General features: G+C 34.9%; 1 protein-coding gene across 1 annotated transcript in view; it reads right to left on the minus strand.

The window, feature by feature from the left end:
* Positions 1–19,477, minus strand: part of LOC306844756 (cadherin-22-like) — a 101,039-nt gene extending 81,562 nt beyond the window's left edge. The window contains exons 1-2 of the mRNA XM_079377135.1: positions 18,555–19,477; positions 8,191–8,485 (exon numbers count right to left, since the gene is read on the minus strand). Of these exons, the coding sequence (XP_079233261.1) occupies positions 8,191–8,485; positions 18,555–18,782 (523 nt within the window). The 5' untranslated portion in view covers positions 18,783–19,477. The remainder of the gene's footprint in view (positions 1–8,190; positions 8,486–18,554) is intronic.
* Positions 19,478–24,895: the final 5,418 nt, after the last annotated feature.

The raw sequence follows: 24,895 nt of genomic DNA on the forward strand, positions 1-24,895 counted from the left end.
GGGATTTAAAAAAATTCCATCACTAGACTTTTAAATCAGAACCAGCTCAGAAATGGACTACAACAGCACAGACTTTGATTTCAACCAAAAATATCTGAGTTCATAATGCATTTTAAAATATTTCATTGTCTATTCATCCATTTATATGTTTTATATGTATTAAAAAAAGTACAAAACTATGACTTCCAACTACCCCGATGCAAATTATGTAATCAAATCAAAAACTTATTGACTGCAATAAGTTCCACTGCAGTGAAACCTATTGACTTGACCCATTTGGTTCATAATTCATTTTAGAATATCTTGATGTCTTCGTGTGCATTTAGATGCATTTCATTAACCCTTAGATGCATGAATGTTTCGTCAAACACTATTAATGTACATATTTGGGTCTTTAGCGACCCGGACCTATATATCCAGCACGGATGGATCTCTAACTGTTGCAACAGCAAAAAACTCTCTTGACATTTTAAGAACAATTACAGAAGAATAAAATAAGGCATATTTTGTTACCTTTTGAAACTTAGAAGGGTTCAATTTGAGCAGATAATTTTACCATCGCTGTCATCGTCAGAGCGCACTTCCACAGTGTCTGCCTCATATTCGTGATCTCAAACATATTCGCAAAACTACCATTTTCAGTGACTTCAAAATCAATAGTTTGATTGCTGGCAGCTTATTCACCACATCAAGCATCAAATGACAGTGACATTTATATTTTATGGCATACAGTAATTGCTCTGCAGTATAGCCATTCAAACCATTTCAATTTTTGCTTATGATATTCTTTTGTTTATGCCTGCAGTGATTATGAGCGGAACGTCATGTCATTATTGTCTATTGAACAGTGCCATCTCGAGGAGTAAAGGTGAATTGCATGCATTGAGTCATAAAAAATATATGAGTATTTTTTTTTGCAGAATTTTTTTTTTTCTTGTTATCTTGTTTATAATGAATAAATTGAGGAATACTAAGAAAATTGGAGTCTAACTTTAACAAATGAAGGAGGGAGAGGGTAGTGAATGATGTCCCGGGTCGCTAAAGACCCGAGAGGTATGCATTTAAGGGTTAAAAACTTGTGCACTGAGGGTGCATGTAATGCAAGAAATTTTCCCATTCATTCTTTTTGAAAAACAAAAAACAAAAAACAGCTCAGAGATGGAGAACAATACAGGCTTTGATTTGAACCCAAAAAACATAAGAAATTCAGACAAAAAGGTACAAAACTGCATGTGACTTTAATTTGTTTTAGCCTACTACAAAATCAACTACTCCTCTCATTATGCTTTGCAAAACTATGTTATAATATCAAAAACCGCGGTGCAATATAAACCTACTAACTTGAACTATCGGTTTCATAATGCATTATTTTTAGAAGTACAAAAGTATGACTTAAAATTGTTCAACTACGAAAGCAACTACTCCTCTCATAATGCACTGCAAAACTCTGTAATCAATTAAAAATCGCCAGTGCAATATGACTGAACTATCCACTTTATTGCATTTTAGAATATCCTGAATGTCTTTTTAGATGCATATAGATGTACTTTATTAAAAAGGTATAAAAATATGGCAAAATCAACCACCCCTCCCATGATGCATTGAAAAAGTATGTAATCCAATCAAAAACTGCTGTGCAATATAAACCTGCTGACTAGAACTATCTGCTTCAGAATGCATTTTGGAATACCTCGATGTGTTTTTGTGCATTTCGATGCCGTGGCTCCTCTAGAGCTGATGAGCCATGTCAGTCAACACAGATCAAATCAGGTCAGACGTCAGAATGCTGGAGTTCAAATCCAGTGACATAACCTTTCCATCGGCCATCAATCAAAGCTCTCCACTACAACCATCCATCAAGCAGCACTTTTGTCACATGCAGGCATTTTACGGCCTGTCATGGGTACAACAAGACCGTGTGTCACAAACACATGTACCTCCAAGTCATTGAGGATAATTACAAAGCAGCACCGATGCAGAACTAAAGCCTGGATCCTGAAGTCACCCAAAAATTCAACATTGTTCTTCTGCCGCCTGCTCTGTTATTTCCTTCTGAAAATGCAAATCTCTTGTGAATATGATGGCGCAGCCAGCTTTGTGTGTCTATTATCTGACACGGGCAGAAACCGTATTGGTGAATCATTCAAAGGGGTTTTGAACATTTCCTCTAAAACTACGGTTAGACATCTGTTGCACAACACGAACAAGCATCATATTATTTTTGCATGCATCTGAAGAGTTCTGAAACTGTGGGCAAAGCTTTGCCGGAGCGTAAATATTTAAAGCGCTACTTTGGCTCTCACAACTGGAGGAAGGGAAGAGATGCATTTGGTTTAATTATTCACAGATAGCTTTACTCCAAACAAACAAGAGTCAGACTTCAAAAAAAAAAAAATAATAATAATAAGACACACACGAGATGCTTGAAAAACTAAATATTTAGGAAAATATGTCTTCTAAAGATTTCTACTGAACTGCGCAGAGAACAGTATTTTATACATTAAAAATAAACTTATTATAAAATTAATCATGCATTTTGGGAATATAAATTATTATTATTAATTAATTAAATTGTGTTAAACAGCATATATATGTATTACTTTGCCACTTTTTTTCCTGATTTTTTTTCCAATTGTTTTATCCACTACATGGTCCATTTCAACCCGACATTTAAAGATCTTTCGATTTCAAATATGATTTTTATGCATTTACCTAAAACATTATAATTTGTTCAAATATGGCATTCATTTATTGCTTATCACATTTGGAAAGACATTTGAGATAATTTAAATATATATCATTCTAATATGCTGATTAAACATTTCTGATTATTATCCATGTTGAAAACAGTTGTTGTGTCTGAAATTTTTTATAACATTATTAATTATTATCATATTAATTATAATTATAATTAATTATTATAACTTTTTTAATAATATTAATTTTTTACATTAAGCATAACTTTTAACAATATATTAATTTTCCTTTTTTACATAAAAAGCATGCGTAGTATCAGTATTGATGTTTTATTAGACACCATGAATGACTCTTATAAGCAATATGATCCTTTCATGCAGAAATCTCTTCATATCTCATAAACCAGTGTCAAATTTTGTGAAAAACAAACAAAAATAGACAAAAGATAGTCACGCTGGAGTGATTTCAGACTAATTTGATTAACAGGCGGTGTTTTGACCGTCTCTGCGGCTCATCTCGAGGTTAGCCAGCATCAAGCATCTAGCCTATAGTGTGTGAATAATATGCAAACAAATGCGACTTGGCTTCGAAAGCGCGCTAAAGGCCATGAGTATCAGCAAAGCCACTGGAGAGAGAAAGAGAGGGAAAGAAAGAGAGGCAGAAAATGACAAAGGCGGTAAGTGAAAATTAATATGCCCGGGGCTCGGCCGTGATTACTTTTTTTTATGATTATTGCTGAATTCTCTCTGGCAGAGTGGTAAGACGGCACAACTTATTAGATCAGTTGTTCACACATCTACGGGGCGAGTTTGCTGGAAAGCGACTGCGCGCAACATGACGTTAAATTAGCTCTGTCTGCTGCGGGACAATTAGCCCTGTTACGTGTGACCACCCGTTAGCCGGTCACTTAAAGCTCTGCGGCTGGAAAATTACTGCAGCTCTTTATGTCAGATCAGGAGGACCAGTCGAGTTTAATATGAAGCGTGAGCCAGGCCTGGCTTCAGATCCCTGTGCTGTTAATGAACATGTACACGACCAATTAAAAGTTTGCATGCCTGAAATTAGTTTTGCAAGTGAGAACATTGTGCCTACAGTATTTATAAATTTACTATATAATGTATCTATTACATGGATCATATTATTTATTCATAATAAAGATGAGTTGTTGTTGTTATTATTATTATTATAAAAAATTAAGAATCAATAAAACTATAAATAAAATTTCTCAATTATTTTATTATTAAATAAAATTATTTATTATATAATGTGTATTATGGATTATGTAAAACAATGGTAAAATAAAAAAAGAGTATTGATGCAGAAAATTCAGCTTGGCATCACAAAAATAAATTACATTTTAAAATATACTCAAATAGAAAACAGTCATTTTAAATCATAAATAATATTTCACAATATTACTGATTTTACTGAATTTTTAATAAAATAAATGCGGCCTTGGAGAGCTCAATAGACTTTTTGCCAATAAATAAATAAATCTGCTGAATTCCATGTAGCAATGTAACTGATATTAACTTTTATCATTATTTTGCTAACAAGACAACTATATATCCAGGGGTGCACATCAGTTTTTCAGCCTGGTTCTCATATGAGTATCTGGAGATTTGGTTTGGTCCTCACACGGCCACGGCATGGAGTGTGACCCATGTAATAATAGTGATAATATTATTGCACTTTATTTAGTTTTTTGTTTTTTTTCTTCCCAATAATAATAAACTAAATAATCAAGTGTGATAATACTATTTTATTTTAAAATAAAAAGCGAGTATTACATACAAATACAATTATTTTATAGTAAACTTAAAAATAAAATGCTAATATTTTTATTATCATTTTTATTATTATTATTTGAATTTTCATCATTGTCAAACGTAAACACAGTGAGCTTTTATTTTGGCGGGTTGCCGACAAGTAAGTATGCGCTTCTGTGTTTAGCGCCGCTGAATTAAATGTCACAGTTTTGCTTTGAAAACTGCAGCGGCTAGTCTAGATTATGCTTTCAGTTTGAATAGAAATCATATACAGTACAGTTTGTCGATCTAAAATTGTAATTGTGCATTAACGGTTGTCATCCATGTCGGTACGCAAATGCGCTGTCAGAACTTATTTACACAGCGCATTTTTAATTTTGGTCGCACATGCGGACCTGTGGACCACTTATGTGCACCCCTGTATATATTTATCTATTTTATATTGTTTGGCATTACTGTAAAAGGTGTTTTATACTCTATAGACTCTCTTATTATGCAGTAATTTTTCATGCACCTAAATTAAAATGTGCCGTTGAGTTTTTTTGGCCGAGTAACACTGACCTTCTTCCCGAGGCTCTAACAATAAGACCATTAGTACTTGTTCTGTCCAGGACCTCAAACATAAGCAGAAAACAAACAGGAACTGCTTGACTAAGCAGAGCCGTTATTTCATTACAGCCGCCGCTGTTCAATGTATAAAACATGAAGTCCACACTTCTTTAATGTATAATTTGACTGAAAGGTGGAGAAGCCTACAGGGAGCGGAGGACTCGCTCATATTTCTCTCTCTCTTCTGCGTGTCAATAAGCAGCGAGTGGCTGCCGCCGATGTGCTGAGGAAGCAGGAATTAATTTCAATCAGGAAGTTCACAGCCGTGCAGCGCTGCAGTGATTACATTATTGTAACCTGCATTTAAAAATCCTTTATATCCGCAAACACGCACATAAGAGCTTTGGCTGAGGTGCACCTGATCCAAAACACACAGGAAATAACACAAAATACCGTGACGGATCATTGTACCGTTCTATCAGATGCCAATAATGCTCTACTTTGACATTTATATGGTAGGCTACTACTAAAAGTACTATGGTACTTCGATGGTACTTTTGATACCCACATTGCAAAAGCAAGAATTGACTAAAATGAATTTTCTGCATCTATTTTGACCCTCTGAATAATGAAAATGTATTAATAAAAACAGGAGCAAAATGCACCATGTTTGCTGGACTTGCAGCATGTCATCACTCAGCAAGCATCTATTCAAATTGTTGTTTTGCCATGATAGTAATTGATCTGAAGGAGAAAACTACTCTCTTTTGGGCCTTGTGTAACAACAAAACTTGCATTTTGAATTGCGATCTGAACCAGTGTCATTATTACTGTTACCTGAAACTAAAACTAAAACCATTAAAAAATTAAAAATAAATAAATAAATCTTATATTGAATATAAACATATTAATCATATAACTTATTTTATTTTAGCTAATTGCAAGGGCAACATTTATCATTTTTTGTTTAGTTTAAGTACTAAAATAAATAAAAATAAATAAACTTAAAACTAAAACTTAATTTAAAAACTACACAGACAAACAAACAAATAAATAAGTAAATAAACTCAAATTAAAATGTTACAAAAAAACAAAAACTTTAAAATGAAAAATGTTTTTCCAACATAAAACTATTTTATAAATACTGTTTGTTTATTTTATTTATTTATTTATTTATTTTCATTGTAATGCCATTTAATATTTAATATAATATTTAAAATATTTTGTATTGATTCATTTATATATATATATATATATATATATATATATATATATATATATATATATATATATAATTTAAATTCAACTTTATATAAATTAAAAGTGTTAAAACACTGCTTATTATTAAATAATATTGAAGAGTTCAGATGCAAAAGCTTCTGAGTGCCATTTGAAATTTTCTTCTAAACTGAGCATTTTCCTCAGGCTCCTATGTGTAGGTTCAGTAATTTCACTTTAATGGCAATGAATAGGTTATTTTTATAGCCATTAAAGTGAAATAAGTGAACATAAACACAGGAGACTGAGAAAAAATTGTCATTTTAGAAGAAAATTTCAAATGTTACTTAGAGGCTTTTGCATCTTAATTCTATGTTCAGATGCACTCTACTCCCTAAATTATGTTGGCAATAGGGGAAGTGCACTGGCATGGTTCAAATCGTACTTATCTGACCGCCATCAATTCGTAGCAGTAAATGAAGAGGTATCATACCAATCACAAGTGCAGTATGGAGTACCTCAAGGCTCAGTACAAGGCCCCTTACTTTTCACGTTTTACATGTTACCCTCGGGAGATATCATTAGGAAACCTGGTGTTAGCTTTCACTGTTATGCTGATGAAACTCAGCTCTATATTTCTTCACGATCTGATGAAACATACCAATTTGCAAAACTAACAGAATGTATACTTGATAAACAATGGATGACTAGCAATTTCTTACTGCTAAATTCTGAAAAAACAGAGGTGTTAATTATTATTGGACCAAAAACTTTTGCATGTAATAACCTAGATCACTGTCTAATACTTGACGGCTGCTCTGCAAATTCTTCTTCATCAGTTAGGAACCTAGGCGTACTTTTTGATAGCAATCTTTCCTTTGAAAAACATGTTTCTAGCATTTGTAAAACTGCATTTTCTATCTTAAAAACAAATTAAATTACGATCTATGCTCTCAATGTCAAATTCATGTGTTCATGACCTCGAGGTTAGATTATTATAATGCTTTATTGGGTGGTTGCTCTGCGCGTTTAATAAACAAACTCCAGCTGGTTCAAAATGCAGCAGCTACAGTTCTTACTAGAACCAGGAAGTATGACCACATTAGCCCAGTTCTGCCAAGACTGCACTGGCTCCCTATTAAACATTGTATACATTTTAAGATCTTGCTAATTACCTATAAAGCCCTGAATGGTTTGGCACCTCAGTATTTGAGTGAGCTCTTATCACAGTATAGTCCTTCACTCCATATTTGTAATAGTAAAACTACACTACACATCCTGTTTTTTTTTTAACTAAAAACTTTAAATAAATTGAAAAAAAAATAAAAGCTATAAAAATTATAAAAATATAACCTAATTCAAAATATCACCAAAAACTAGCATATCAATGCCAGGGTAATGTTTAGTATCATTGAGATACTGTTAGTTTTTATTAATATTTTCAATTTGTTTTTATTTTTATATTTTCTGTTTTCCTTTTAATTTTAGTTAAAGTTTTAGTTATTCTGTTGTGTATTTTTGTCAGTTTTATTCATTTTTTTAATTGTCTATATAGTTTTAACTATTTTTTTTATTATTATTTTTCATTTTATTGCAGTATTAGTTATATTAGTACATCAAGATAAACTAAAAGAAAATGATAAACATTGCCTTGGAAAATAGCTAAAATGATACAAGCTTAATTATTATTATTATTATTATTATTATTATTTAAAATTTTGGTGCAGCTAAAATTTATTTCAGGTAACAACATTTGTATAGATACAAATAATTCAAACATTTCTTATTAATAAATAACACTGAAATGTAGTTTATTTCAAGTAACAAAATTTGTTTTGGTTTAATTTTAGTTAAATATAATAAGCCTGATCAATGATATTAAATATATATTTACAATATACTAACACCAGTATTACAGAAGCAACAGTTCAGCTTATAAATACAGTGTAACTCTTACCGATAGGAGAGAGCTCAGCCACACTCCCGATGTAGGGACCTTCTAGAAACTTGGGCTCGCTGTCGTTGATGTCCTGGACTTTGATGACGAACTCAGACTCGGGTTCCAGTGGTGCGTCGGTCTGGCGGTCTCGCGCCTGAGCTCGTAAGGTATAGAAGGTCTTCTCCTCTCGGTCCAGGCGCTCGGTGGCGTGGATGTCACCCGTGACCTCGTCTATGATGAAGACGGTGCCTGCTCCCTCTCCAGAGATCGTGTACTTTATAGAGCCGTCGCCTTCATCAGAGTCTGAATGGATCTGTGGATTAAAGTAGAGAGCTGTGTCAGAAGACAGGAATCCAGTCTGGATGTAGTGGCGATGTTCAAGGAAACTGAAATATCTGAATAGTATCTGAAACGGTGAACCGGCATTCAAATTGGAATGATGCATAGAAATTAAAGCTCAGACAAAAGAGCAATTTAATTATTCTAAAAGCAAGTTGCAAAACATGAAATTTTTGACTAATTATGCCTGTTTACTTCTGATCTAATGTAGAGCTGTCAAAACCATACTGCAACACAAAAGGTCCATCACATTGGTTTAAAGCAACTTTGTAACTTTAAAATAAATCAATAAAAAAAAGTATTATTTATTTATTCATTTATTTATTTATAATGAAAAACACTGAGGAAATGTCTGGAAAAGTGTGATATTTGCTATTATTTACATAATAATAATAATAATAATAACATAATAATAATAATAATAATAATAATGTAAGGTTTGTATAATAAAAAAAAAGAGTTCTTCCACCACAAAACTACGACTACTACTACTAATAATAATTGTGTAGTAAAAAATAAATTCTAGAAAAAATATTGAGGTCATTTCTGTAAAAACCAACATAAAACTATAGGCCATTTATTAAATATATTCTTTTTTTTTTTATTGGCACTGTATAATACAACATTGCTTATTAATACGTAATATTTCTAGAAATATTCCATATTTCTTATAATAACAAACTACTCCTGTTTGTGAAATCAAATTCAGTTCTAGTTTGGGAATTGCACAGCTGTGAGACTTACAGCAATATAAAACTTGATGTTCACAAACATACATTTTGCATAGAGTTTGAACTAAAATGGAAAAAATGCATTTACTAAATGAATGAGTGAATGGTTTGAGTACACAACACATCAATGTGTAAAATACAGTCATGTCTCCATGGCTAATGTCGTCTGATCTGCCTCATGAGTTCAGTAATATGGCCAGTTGCCATGATGAAAGGCACAATTCCCAGTTATCCATCCTCTCTTTCCACACCGACGGCTCCTCTGGTTCTGCACAAGACTCTTGGCATTGCTTTGACTCATTACTATGGCAACTGATGCATGGTACACAAAGCGGATATTGACTACAAGGCCTGAACAAATGCATTTCATCTGCTACAAAACAATCTGTGGGCAGCCAGTCCTAAAAAATGTCTCAAAAGTCAACAAGAAACACCCTTATTTACTTTCTTAATGCATGTATTGTGAAGGATTCATTCAGTGATTCACTCCATTCAGAACTAAATGACATTCCATTTCAATTAAATAACAGCACTGGAATTGAATTTGAATTGAGGTAGGACATAGAATATAGAATTGCATTTCAAATTTAAATTTGAATGCAATAAATTTAAATCTAAATCTAACAAATAACATTATAAATATCTAGCTTTGATTTTGAATATTAATAAAAATGTATACATTTATACAATTTATCGTAATTAATAATGTTAATTATTTTGTGTGTCTGTCTATATATGGATTATACATATTTTATTATTTTTAATTTCATTATATATATATATATATATATATTTTTTTTTTTTTTTTTTTTTTTTTTTTTTTTTTTAGACATAATATCCAAAAAAAGCTAGCTTTTAGCTTGTTTAAAAAACTTTTTTTTTTACTTTTAAATTATTTTAAGTAAAAAAAAAAAAAAAAGGTGTAGAAAGCCTTCAAACTGAAAAGGTGTATAGGCCTTGCAGACAGACTAATTCCTGATGCATAAATGTAACTCCATGCCCTGCTTTTGTTTTCCATTAAACATCTTATTTCACACCGAAACACATCACATTACAGAAGTTAAATGGGTTGTGAACACCGCTTTAAATATTCTGGCGTATGGATAACTGCTAATTCTGTGGTTCAGTTTACGCTCTAAAGTTTGTCTGGGGTTTCTGGAGTGTTTAAATGTATTTCACCAAGCAATTGCTTTTGGGCCGACTATAACAATCCTTTCCATTCATCTACGGATCAGTAATGAAGCCGGTCAGTTCAGAGATTTAGGGAGGAGGTGCTCTGGAAACACGGCCTGCCGGAGGCTCGTTATATATAAAAGCAGATGTGTTTCTAAAGTCGAGCCTGGAAGAGAAGTTTGGAGGCATTCTGGGGTCCAACAAACAAAACAAAGAAACAAATCTCTTTCAAACTAAACCTCAGCTGAGATGTTTAAACACACCAAGACGGTCTGTCTAGATGGTTTTCGAGGGGTTTTGGGCACTAAACTAAATGTTCATCACAAACCTGATGATCATATTTGACACTCACATTTGAACATGATTTTTCAAAAAAAAAAAGCATGGACAAAGAAGCAAATTTGAGTAGATTCAGTCCAGTAAGTGTTCATGTTGAAATATTACTAGCAATATTAAAGTTATTCTTATATTTACTTTTAAAAATCAAGATTTCACAGCAAAAAGACACAAAGCAAAGAAACAAATCTCAAGAAATTGCCTCTGCATTCAATAGGATTTCCTACTAAACCTGTAAGATGGTCTGTCTAGAATAGATGCTTTTTAGTTTTGAGGCCTTGGCAGCTTTTAAACCCTGCAAATTTACAGGTTTGAGTCTCGGGCCGGCAGGGATTGTAGGTGGGGGGAGTGAATGTCCAGCGCTCTCTCCACCCTCAATACCACGACTGAGGTGCCCTTGAGCAAGGCACCGAACCCCCAACTGCTCCCCGGGCGCCGCAGCATGGCTGCCCACTGCTCCGGGTGTGTGTTCACGGTGTGTGTGTGTTCACTGCTGTGTGTGTGTGTTCACTGCTGTGTGTGTGTGTGTGCACGTTGGATGGGTTAAATGCAGAGCACAAATTCCGAGTATGGGTCACCATACTTGGCTGAATGTCACTTCAATAGTCAATAGTTTTTATCAGCAGGGAGAACGGCTGATGTGAGCTATTGAAATGCAGAGGTATCTGCAGCGCTGCAGTGTTGTAAAGCTCTGTCGACTGTATCATTTTGACTTTCTTTAGCTTCAGTCTGTGCCTGTTCCACATTATAATGTGCCTGGAAAAGTCTTCTAAACAGCAGTGGACAGAGCAAAATCACCCTCTCCATCATCGACGTGTTAAATATTTTAGAAACTCTTAATTAAATAGTGGCTTCTATCACCCCCGTGGGGATTTTCATTAGGTATTTGTCGTAAAACATGGGAATAACGCAAGCCAGCCTACAGTATTGCATTTTTTTCCCACCCTCTTTCCTCATTTCAAATCCTCCCTCAGCCGAATAAAACATGCGCTTGGAAATATCCTTTTTTCAGCATATCAATATTTCAACAGTAATAAAAAAAACCTCTCTAACAGGAAGACAAAGAAAGCTGGGCAATATCTGGAGAGCTGGAGGATAAAAAATCCTCTTCCCTGTCTGCTCACAGCGAGCGTTTGATCGGAGAACAGAAACACGACACGCTCCTGAAGTCTTTTGTGTACATTAACGTATACGGAGATCATATGATCAACATCACATCTGCTGCCTCAATTAGGAACGCAACAAATAATAATCGGATGCTGTGACTCTGCTGTTTTCCCTAATGAAACGGAGATGCATCTTTTACCTGACAAGTGCTGTTATTGAGTTTGAGACGTCAAAAGGTCATGCAGAGGCCTTATCTGCTCTAGCTGCATTGCTTGCTAATGGCTTTCGTCTTTAAAACTTCTGACTTCATTTACTCCCTAAAACGAGGCTTAAACCAAATAATATCACTTTGCAGCCCTCAAGCCGGCTTCATTTCACTACACAGTTTGAAAATCCTTACCTCAGGCTATAAACACTACTGCTTCTACTCTGCCTGCTGTCTACATAGGCACCTTCAAACCGAGATAAGTGACTGATTTGGAAAACTACACAGACGGCAATTAGCGCTACACAAAGTAGACTTGATTCACAATGCATTCCAGCAGAGTTTGTGAATAGATTGTTGATAAACTAATGGTACGATGCTTTAGAAAACATAAAAATACATACACACGGAATTATGCATATTAACCCCGTAATAGGAAGTAGTCTTTTTTTTTTATTATTTTATCGAACTTTTAGACAAAATTTTACAGAAAATTTGATTTCATACGTTTTTTGTTGAGTATCATATTTGATACATCAGGCTTTTATGGCTCATATCGCTTGATATAGTGAGAAATTAGAGGATAAAGCAGCTCAATTTTATTCAATTTATTATTAGCAAAAAAATTATAAATTATAAATTAGTATAATATATTTATATTATATAAATATATTTTATATAATATATTTTAATTAAATAATTTGAAAAATATTTGGTGAAGATGCTGATTTATAGGGACAAAAAGTATCAAATTCTGACTGCTTGTAACATAAATAAATGAGATCTTTATTACAGTAAAAACACATATAAATATCACTCGTCATTCTTTATCTCCCATAATATGTATTAGTAAAATGAGATTGAAATGATATGAACATATAATCCAATGTTGATTGAGAGATGAAGAAATAAACGCTCCTCAGAAGATGTGAGATGTTTTAGAGGCTTGGGAAGATCATTTTTCCGCTGAGGAACAGTGAAAGTAAAGCTCCTGGAAACAATCGCTCTTCAAAACATTTGAGACACTGATTTTTCTAAAAAAATGATTGATGGAGAATCCAGTAAAACCGAGCAAGATATGACAGCAAAGAGACACTAAAAGAGATTTTACTGATAAAAAAACTATACACTATTAATGTGCAACAGGTAAAAGTCAGCAAAGTTTTGATCATGTTTATCATTTACAGGCCTTAGAAATTTTTAACCATGAAAAACTAAAAGTCTATCATGGACAAACAGTTGGAGCCCGAGTTGGTATTTGAGCGGTGTAGTTAGCATGAAGTGTCTGGCGGAGCAGTGAAGCTCCAGGCTGTGGCGACCTGCCACCTCTCAGGTCACACGCTAACAAACCAAACCTGTTAGCTTCTAGTCGCAGTGAAGGAGCTAGCCGACACTCCCAATATCTCACCTCTGATGAGCGCCGAGGCAGGAACAGCTCCTGCACACGAACTGTGACACCAGCGACACATCAGAAGTGTGAATAAACCAGACACGCGGGTCAGAAAGTCCCACTACGACTACTAGCGTTGAAATATGTTTGAATGCATTGCGGGCTGCTCATATATTTTATTCCTAATAAATATATTTTACATAGGCTACAGTAAAGTTAAAAAGTTTGTGGCAGGGCCGGCGCCAAGGGGGGGCATTCACGGGCCGTGCCACCCCCAAACGAGTTACTGTGCCCCCCACTTTCCATCCTCTCCCCTCCTCGCTGAACGCGATCGAATTCGAAGCGAAAGTACCGATAAAACTGCGCACATAAGAAAACGATTGCACGCTTTAGCGAGTTTCAGCAACTCAGCGATTGCACGCTTCCCACCCGAACCACACAATGTGATTTGTGCCCCCCCTAGAAATTTAAATGCCCCCCTGATGGAGGTGCCCTGGCGCCGGCTCTGGTTTGTGGTTGCATTTATTTGAACTGCATTCCAAAGCTGCATTTATTTGATCAATAATATTATGAAATATTATTACAACTTAATATCAGTGTTTTCTATGTAAATATTTTTTAAAGTGTAATTTATTTCTGTGATGTCAAAGCTGTATTTTCAGCATCATTACTCCAGTCTTCAGTGTCACATGATCCTTCAGAAATCATCCTAATATACTGATTTGCTGCTCAAGAGACATTTCTGATTATCATCAGTGTTGAAAACAGTTGTGCTGCAGCCTATTTTTTGTGGAAATGTTGATACATTTTATTGTTCAGGATTCACAGATCAATAGAAAGTTCAAAAGAACAGCATTTATTTGAAATAGATTTTTTTGTAACATTATAAATGTCTTTTTTGTCAATTATGATCAGTTTAATGCATCCTTGCTCAAAACAAAAAAAGATCTTACTGATCCCCAGCAATGAAGGTTAAGTCTTGCATTTATAGCTGTGAAAATCTCAAACAAAAGAAGTGCACTATCAAACTGGCATTTCTGTGACAATAACAATCACTGACAACTTCCAGTGTGGCTTTTGATGAATTTAATTTGCATGGGCCTGATAATTTAACACTTTTCATTGCAGCTTACAAAACCGTAAAACAAAAAGCCGCAAGCAAAACTGTGTGACATTCTCAACACAGACTTCAGCCAAGACATCTGCACATCAGGTCACGACGGCCAAACCTCATCAGCAAACACAGGCCTTTTGTTTTGCTGAAACTCATTAGCTACAAAAACACTCTCTCTCAAGAGAAAAATCAAAACACTAATAATGGATTCATAAAGCTTCGTCTCGCAATCAACATGCAGATTCGACGAACACCCCTGACATTTAAACTATTACGATTCATGGATAAAGAGATTGTGCATGAACATCCTGATACACTTTTAACCAGGAGTGTTGGCCTGTCAGACAGAGATGCTTATGAGGCAGAAAGGGTATGAAACTAATAATTATTTATCAATTATTCAACTGAGTGAAACACAGACTATGAAGATGAAAATAGCCAAAGTAGGACGCAATACTCAAATTCAATAAGCAGTGTGGATCAATGTTGTACTTTAAAGTGGGAGAAACATGGTTATTATTGTTAAACAAAACAAAAACTACTACTAAATACAAATATATTTATATATTAATACTTAATTTATATATTTTTTTATTTATAATCATTTTATAATTATAATTATTTACAATAACAGTTATTTACTACAACAACAACAATAATAATAATAATAATTATTATTATTATTATTTGTAGTAGTGGCACCATTTTAATTAAAAAAACAAACTATATAAATTTTAATTTAAATAAAGCGTCAGTAAAATAAAATAGTAATGTTAGATTAAAAATGTACACGAAAGGACAATTAAAAAGTAAAACCTGAAATAACTTGAAGCATAAATGCATAAATAAGTGAACTAAAATTAAAACTAAATAATAAAAATATAGTAATAATAATAATAATAATGACATAAGCTAATAACAAAAATTTAAAAATAAAATATACAGAAAAACTGAAAATATAGAAATAAAAGCTAACTAAAAAAAAAACTATATTAGTATATAAATAAAAAAATAACAATGGGTGAAAGCAAACTCCCCTACAAATTAAACAGTTCCTAACTATTCCCAATCCTAACTGTTGAATAAATAATATTAAACAAATACTGTATGCTCAACCTTTTTTTTTTCCGACACAAAAATAATCCTGCATGAAAGTTTGAACGAAGTCTGCAGGAAATTATTTGAACACGTTCAGACATCCTTGGCATGCGCGTTATGAACGCCACCGTCTGTTCAGCGTCCCGGCTCTACACGTTCAAATCCTATCAATCAATGTTCGGCGCTCGTCTGAAGGAGGAGGCTGGCATACTTTCAAAGCGCAGTGGAAATCTTTCCACTTTGCTGCGCTGCCCATATGGCGGGATGTTCTTGTCGGTGTTCAGCCTGTAAAAACTCTCTTTCCACTGTTCATTTTTGCTGCCCTACTGCCTTTCCCTGCAAAGAGACTTCTAATATTTATCGGCTCGAGGTTTACATACGTCTGGACTTCAAGGCTCAGAGTTGGAGGGGAAAAATGGTGCAGTGGCCTTTTCGACAAGAAATATTGCAACTTTCACTCTCTCTTAGAGCTCTTTGCAGAAAAGGGACTGATGCGTAGAATTAACCTTCAGGATGTCCGTGTTTCTCCGACAAGCCTTTTGAGTTGATGCGGTTTGAAAGTCTAATGTAAATAGCATAAGGTCACCAGAGGCTTTTGTGAATGCAAGTGCACCATTCCCTGCAGACAAAAACACAAGACATCTGCTGAAGAAAGACCGATGTCATAATGAAGCATTATTGGGCTTAAAGTTAATGGCTGCAATTAAAGCTATTAAATTAAAAGAATGAATGAGACATCAAAGCCGTTCCAGCAGGAACAAAGGTTTAGCAGGTTTAGTCTGATTAAAGAGGAAGAAAGAAGGAAAAACTATTCATCTATTCATCTAACAGGTCACTTCAGCAGGACTCATTTTTAAAAAAGTTTAAACTCTTTGACAATTCTCAACATGAGATGTTATTCAGCACCCATTTTACTTCTGTAACGTGACATTTTCAAGAACATTTTTTTGTGTTTGATTTGCCAAATTTCATGGGAAAAAATGCGAATATGTCCACACAAATGTTGTTTCAAAAGTTGTTTTTGTGGCATAAAATTTGCACTGCACAGTACATTAAATGTTATTAGACTGCAAACTCAACACATATTATAGTCAAGCCGCATAATATAGACACATAAAACAGCTTATATAATAACGCAAGACTAAGTGAAATTCATTTTTACAAATGTATTGAAGAGAGCTGCCAATGCAGGGGCCAAACGTTTAGAAAAATGATATTTCATTAGCAGATTAATCACAGGACAGTGCTGGAGCGAGGAAAGAGAAAGAAAGGGATTGTTTTAAATGGCCGTCATTGGTAAAAGGCAATGGTCATATTTAATTCTATATCACCCTAATTAAAGTCTGTGATAAGGTGAGCAATAGACACACAACACCAGCAGCCCTATTAATCATCTGGGCTCACGGCCTGACTGACTTCACAGGGAGCAGTAACTCTGGCTAATTTTATTAATAAAATCATCTCTCTCCAGAATACCCCTTCCATTTCCCACATCATCCTTTATGGCTCTCATTTAGACATCAGCTCCTCTTTTTCTGGCACACATACAATCTCTTAATGAAATCCTGCACGAGTCGCTTATATCTCTACAACACACTACTGCTGTGCAATACAGCTCAAACAATTACTATATAGCCACACACACACACACACACACACACACACACACACACACACACACATACATTAAAAACAAAGGAATATCAAGATACCATTGATTCGAGACAGTTTTCTACATTGTATTTGTATCTGTAATATACAATATTTACCAATAATTTTTTAATTAAGCATCTTAATATATGGAAAATGCTACAAGACATCTTAATATATGAAAAATGTCATGAACATTTCCAGTTGATAAAAAAAAGGGAAAATTGATTGATTGCAATTTTTGCTATTGGAAGATTAAATCTTGACGCTCTCCAGAGATTACAAAACAAATCAGCTAAACAAAAAAAATAACATTCAAAATATCATTAAAATTACTGCAATTTTCAGTATAAATGTTAATTACCACAAATAATTGCAAATAGTTCAAAAATGAGACATCCGATTTTGGTGTCCAAATCAAATTAAATATACTAAAGGACATTGTATGAACATAGAAATCATAATAAATAGTGTCTACTTCGAAGTTTCAAATAATAATAAAAAAATATAAATAAAATGGGTGAAGTAATGTTTCATTGTCATTCAGCGTAAAGCATCTGCAAAAAAAATCATACTTATTTTTGTTAATTATATTATATTTTAAATGATTTAAAACTTCTTGCTGGCAAATAGTGGTTTGAAGGATGGTGGCAATTGACAATTAGTATTTTAGGGGTCACACTGTGATCATTAATGTCATCTAATGATTCTTATTCAAAATATAACAATATTTTATACACATATATATATATAAACTTTTTTAAATTATAGTAAAAATGTATTATAGCCATTCTTTTTTGCTTAGAAAAAAATTATTCTAATGTACAAAATTAATGTTTACAACTTCCAAATACGGTTTATTGCGATACTGCCCAGCTGCACACAACTCATAAACAAACGTATATATGCACACTAAATCACTTTTTCAGTGTTGCTAATGCATTGCTAATGTAGCCAAATATATGCATATGCCATAATAAGATCTTAAGAGAAGCTGTTTTAGTTTGGCCCACATATATTTAGAAGAAATTCAAGCCTTATGACCAAACTTGAGCTTGATCTGTCCTCGTCAACTATCCTGACGCCATCCATGCACTTTGAGACACATTTGAGAATTGGCTCATTTAAATGCACAGCGCACGCATCTTTCTTGGCTTTCATTGTGCAGCTATAGATTTTTCTTCTGCATGGAAAAATAAGCAATCATCATGCAACCAAAAACACGTTCTGCAGTCCTACCTTTCCGACATAAAGCGGCTCCGTCCCGGTGTATTCCTCCACGACGAAGAACTGATTCCACACCCATCCCCTCTTCACCCGTTCGTGGGACATCGGCCATTGCTCTGGACGTCTTCCCATCATCCCAACACTAGTCCTTATGGTCTGACCGGACAGCCATCCGCAGCACTGCAGAATTCCCAGAGTCACTGCCAAAACCTGAGCTCCTCCTCTCCAGTGGGGAGCCATGTTTGAAAACGCTCTCGTCTCTACATGGGGCAGAAGTCAGAAACTCATTCAAGATGAAGCTTTCCACCCAGCCGCTTGATTGCTTGAGAAAAGCTCCTTGACTCTGGGGTTGAGGAAGGTAAACGAGAGTTTGCCGCTGCTCAATGAAACTATAAATCCAATAGGTTTTTGGTCATCGCAGAGGCCACCGGGCCCTCAAGAGGGCATTTAAGAGGAATCTTTCTTGGGAAGATGAGGCCGTTTCGGTGGTACACAGCTATAACTCCTCCGTTCTGATATCTAAGTTGGGTTTCTCAATGACAGGTTCCAATCACAAAGCCATTGAAGTCCTATCTGTGCTCGAGTTGAGTTTTAAGTTGAACAGCTACTGGACGAAACTGCAAACATGTAAAAAAAAAAGTCATTTGTGGTTCAGTCTTGGCAGTCCCATTGTGAGCCTGGAAATTCATGAAAGCTCCATGTTAACTGCTTTAACAAAAAGAGTGTAATCCAACCGTTTTGCATTTAATTTCCATTTGTATGCTTCACATCCCAAAGACAAAAAAGCAATCCTCAAATTTCATGGATGCAAGATGTTCCTCAAAATCAGAGGTATTATTATCCCAATCTAGATCCACGTGCTGTGGGTACTTCTTGACACGCAGGGTTGAGAGTTTGACATGGGTGAGTTTATGTCGACCTCAGCATCTGATCACCTGTAAAAGAGCAAAGATAACTGATTAGAAAAGCAAAAGACCTTATGTAATAGGAAAAAGCAATAAATGGAAACTTATAGCTGGCCATGCAGAGCTAACTAACAGAGCGAACTATAAGATGATAGATGGCTAAATAGATATTTGACTACTGGTTAACATCAACCAATGTCCAGCACTGCCTAGTTGAGAAAAAGAAAGGAAAGTCTAAAAGAAAGGTGATGAGAAAATTAATGCTATTTTTGGAGTGAAACATTTACAGCACACTTTTCAAAGTTTAATAATTTGATTATTATTATTTAGATTTTTTAGATTTTATTTTATTTAATAATAATGTATATTTAATTATATATAATGTAAAATGCAATTTAATAATTATTTTTATCCATTTCATTTCAATATTTTATTTTATTTTAAGTTTACATTTATTTTTTTGCTTCTGTAACCAGTTATCGTTGCCCTATAATAATTATTATTGTTATTGTTCTTATTAAAGACCAAAGATAACAACTTGCAGAAGCGAAATAAACATATGAAAAGGGAAAAGGCACTAAATGGGAACAAAACTATATCGATCCTTGACTTCTTGTTATGGAATTCTCATTCTTGTTAAACAAATACATAATTCAATACATGCCACAGTGAATTTGCCATCCTCCCCGACACACAAAACGCTTTTAAAGCGGTCACGGATCTAAATTCTTTGATTTTCTCCTGGATTCCACAGGACTGCAGCAAGAAAACGCACCTTCATTTAGGTGATCTACCTGAAAACATTTCTCAAAGCAGAAACTTTGTGCTCAGCAAGAATCCGGATAATGTTCTAAGCCCAAGAGCAATGTCTTCTGTGTTAGAGAGCCAGGTGTGGCTGGAAAAGGAAAAAGGGAGGTGTATATATCACGAACTTGAGCCCAAAGCATCTGTCTGCCGAGCTGCGGCCCACGGCAGGCCCTTACACTCGAGGCTATCTGATTAATTGCATGAGGGAGCACTAATTGGATAAAAGTATTAATCAATTAATTCAATCCATTAGAGCGGCAACCCTAACGCTTAAAACAAACACTGGTCAGGAAGGTGAAGATAAGCTATGGAAATGATTAATGGTCTTTGAGGCTTTCAGAATAAGAGAAAAACAACAACATTTAGCATGGCTGAAATGTCACAACCTCAAGGCTAAAAGATTACAGCTCCTGCGGACGAGCGCGGGCCAAGAAAGGCCCTTCAGGATATTGGTTGTTTAACCTTTGGCAGACGGTTGATGCGGCTTCGCTTCTGAAAGAAGGCCAACGAGCCGTTTGCGTCGTCTAGCTAAGACATTCTTACAGAAGCATCCAGAAAGAGAAACGACCTTGTAAAGAGGATGAAACATTAAACACTCACAGCCAGTGCTGGGTAGTAACCAGAGGTGGACAGTTACTGTACTTAAGTACGATTTTCAAGTATCTGTCCTTTACTGGAGTTTTTATTTTGGTGAAATTTTGTTCCTTGTTTCATTTTGAACTAGAGAAATCTTCACTCATTATGAGACGTGGTAGTGGTGTCTGATTCTTTTCAATCGGTTCGTAAATCGCAATGAAGATTCGATTGGATCTCTTCTCAAGTCAGCTACTCACTAATTCAAATGATTCGGTCAGAGAGAGTCTCCAGTTAACAATTCACAGAATTCAAAAGAATGTGAGATCCTCGGATCTTGAGTGCATGCACGACTGATGGCACGAAAAGTAAGCTACTAATGCCGAACTTTAGCATTGATTAGCTCATGGCTGTCTGTTGTTTGTGAGCTAAAGCTAAATTAATGACCATGCGACTTTCTATTTTTTTGCATTGTTTACATAGCGTTCTTTAAATCCTAACACATTTTGCCCAACATACATATATTGAATGTTTATATTTGGCAACACACATTTTGTTTTTCCTCATTTCTATATACTATATGGTATATTTTGTTATTTTTACTTCTTTGCACACTTGAATTATCAGTATTTCTTTTGTAGTTGTCAGTGTTATGACATATTTTTAGCAGGAGAATATAGAATTGATCGGTACTTTTTACTTTTAATACTTAACATTAAAAATCGAGTACTTTTGTACTTTGACCCAAGTAAAATTGAAAATTAGTACTTAAGTTGACTGGAGTAATATTTTATTAGGGTATCTGTACTTTTACTCAAGTACTTGATTTTTGTACCTCGTCCACTTTTGGTAGATTACATATAATCTGGATTACATAATCATCTTCTAAAAATTAAGTACTCGTAATCAGATTACAGTTACTTTTTGATGGATTGCATGATTACATATTACATTTACATTTATTAATTTAGCTGACGCTTTTTATCCAAAGCGACTTACAATTGCTATATATGTCAGAGGTCGCACGCCTCTGGAGCAACTAGGGGTTAAGTGTCTTGCTCAGGGACACATTGGTGTCTCACAGTGGATTCGAACCCGGGTCTCTCACACCAAAGGCATGTGTCTTATCCACTGCCTTATCTTTTGTGATTTAATAAATTATTAGCTTTTTGTCAACTCAGTCAACCCACTGGACTTCTTACATTAATCCAAGTTTGGAAAACCCTGGAGTAAATTAATGTTTAATGCATATTATGATGTTGACATCAAAGAATGAAACAGTTTATTTCTGGTTTTTTTTTATTATTTTTTTTTTATTTTATATCAGTGTGGTACATTTAATGGTAAGTTTAAAACAAGTTAGTTAAAAAGTAATCTAAAAGTAATCTAAAAAGTATTCAGAATACATTACCCAAAATAAGTAACCTAGATTTTCATCATGTAATCTGTAATCAGTAACGGAGTACACTTTGTAAGTAATCTACCCAGCACTGATCATAGCAAGGCAAGGTTTGTACAAACAACTGAAAGCGATATGTATTAACACTGTGATCATAAATGGTGAATTTCAGTCTAAGAGAAGATTAGAGGACTTAAGCTCAAAGCTGTCTCGAGAACCAGGTGAAACTAGCACGCTCAGTATGTTTACCACCCTGAGTGATGAAATCACCTCATTATCACCCTCTAGGAAGACAGTTAGGCCTGGTGATCTTCTTTTAGCGCAAACTGAGAGAGATCGCCAAACAGGCAAAGCGAGAACATCCAGACACCATTTGGACACAGATGCTTTCGTTATCACGCTAAAAATACCATGTGCAATTTACACAGTAATGGGATCCAGCCTATTGCAATCTTATTGCACAGTACTCATGCTAGCATTTTAGCAGATGGTAAACAGAGAAACACCGACTTTTGATCTTTATTCCTAAAGACAAACACACAAAGTTTTCACCAGAGTAGCTTATTGAGCTTATTAGCCACCTGTGGTACGAACCGATGCAATGCTATCTAGTTTTTTTTTTAATGGGAATATTCTTTAGTTAACAAAGCAAAAGGTTTTCTGCACTTACTGTTAGTTATTTTTGATGCTAAAGGACTGTGACGTGTGACATTTAGCTCCGCTTCAACTAGCATCTCAGGTCAAGCGGTGATCCGGGTCACGCTTTGCATCTAAACACGCAGGACGAAGAAAAATAAAGTTCAGTGCAAACAACTGATCCTGAAAATATGCATGTGAGGACGGCCAACTACAAACAGAAAACATCAGAAAGCCCCTAAAAAACTCCATTATGACTTCAAAACACACGCTAGCAAATATGCCAATCAAAAGAATCAGTCAATCAATCAAAAGCACGCTTTTGCATTTCATTGATCTAACATAATATTTTTCATGCTTCCAATTAGCCTGCAATGTTCTTGTCTTGAAGAGGCAACTTCAAAGTAACGTTGTTTATTCCCTTTCGCCTCAAAGAAAAACTATTTAGGGCAAGTCAAGATTAGCTGGTTTTTGACTATCTAGAGTTTCCTAGTAGGCCTGACCAAGTGCATATGATAAATTATAAACCATTTATATCAAATATTTTCTCTGGCTGAATGCACTCTTCTGAAGCAGTTCTCCAACTGTTTGCTCAAAACTCTCAACCCTTGGGCAGTTAACAGAGAAAAAACACAAGCTAGTAAAAATGTTCCCTCTAGTTATAAACTCGTTGAAATTTTCATGAGTTTACACAATCCGGCCCTTATTAAGATGTGGTATGGAGCGTAAACGAGTTGACTAAAGGATCTGGCTCTTTGGGGGTCGTCCGTTCTCGGCTGTTGTAGAACAACGTCAATTAGTGAATATCTGCAGAAAGGCCGGTTGTGTAACGCCAACGCCGGTCTGATACAGTCATAATGCCTTCGCTCCCACCCAAAACGCTATTGGCAAGCTGGACGCGCTCATTCGTGACCTATTAGGTCGTGGATTGATTATAAAACATGGCTGCTACTTCTCATCAGACGCCAGCCGGAGAGCAGAGGCCACGACAGCCGGCAACCGGAGCCAGAGAGGAGACTGATCACCGCCGAGTGATGGGCTTCAGGCTAGAGAAAGAGAAAGAGACCATACCTCGCTCGCTCGCTCTCTCTCTCCTCCAACAATCTCCTTTTCACCTGCACGACATCAATCGCTTTAATGGGAATCACTGACTGCCTATTAGCCGCTCCTGCACAAACAGCCACAAACACACGGCACTCGCGAGAGGGGTTCAAAGCGCCGCTCCAACTTTAGGATCGCAAAAAGAGAGCCGCATGTCACAAACAACTTGCCCTTTGTGAACTTTTAGAACATTAGAAATATCTTTACTGTCGGTTTTTATTAATTTAATGCATCCTTGCTAAATAGAAGTATTCATATATTACCGTACTGACCCGAATATAAGACAATGTGTTTTTTCTTGGAACTACATCTGAAAACATACAAGTCATCTTATATTCAGGGTCTAGACTTTGACATGTCAATAATACATCCACAACAATAGGTGGCGCTAAATACACATAAAAATAGTGTGCCAAGAAATATGTAATGTGTGTTGTAATAATGTTAGAAGATCGCGAACAAAAGAAAAGCTTACAGCAGCATGAGTCGTGACTGTCGTGTTAGCCTGATGCAAACAAACTTCCTCTGTAAGTGATATTAAAACATAAGACAGTAGCCTACCCAGATTTGAAGACTACAATAAGATTTCACTTCTACTGATAATGAAATTTTGCTAGGCTACTATACGATGGATAGCCTAATTGTTATATAATGGGCTACCTCTTATTTTTATAGTATATCAAAAGGTGTATATTTTAAATGTGATTCTTGGTACATTTTACCATACATTCAAAACAAAAATTAAAATAGGAAATAAAATAAGCAATATTGAAAATAATTTAAGCTTTTCTTAATAAAACACAAGATTTGGTTTTTAAAAACTTTTATATATATTTAAACCAGTTTATCTCTGTTAATAATTGAAGAATTAGTTTGAATATACAGATTTATATTATTAAAACCAGTATAATTGTTTGCAATAAAAACAACAA

Source organism: Barbus barbus, assembly GCF_936440315.1.
Source record: "Barbus barbus genome assembly, chromosome: 25".
NCBI classification, from domain to species: Eukaryota; Metazoa; Chordata; class Actinopteri; order Cypriniformes; family Cyprinidae; genus Barbus; species Barbus barbus.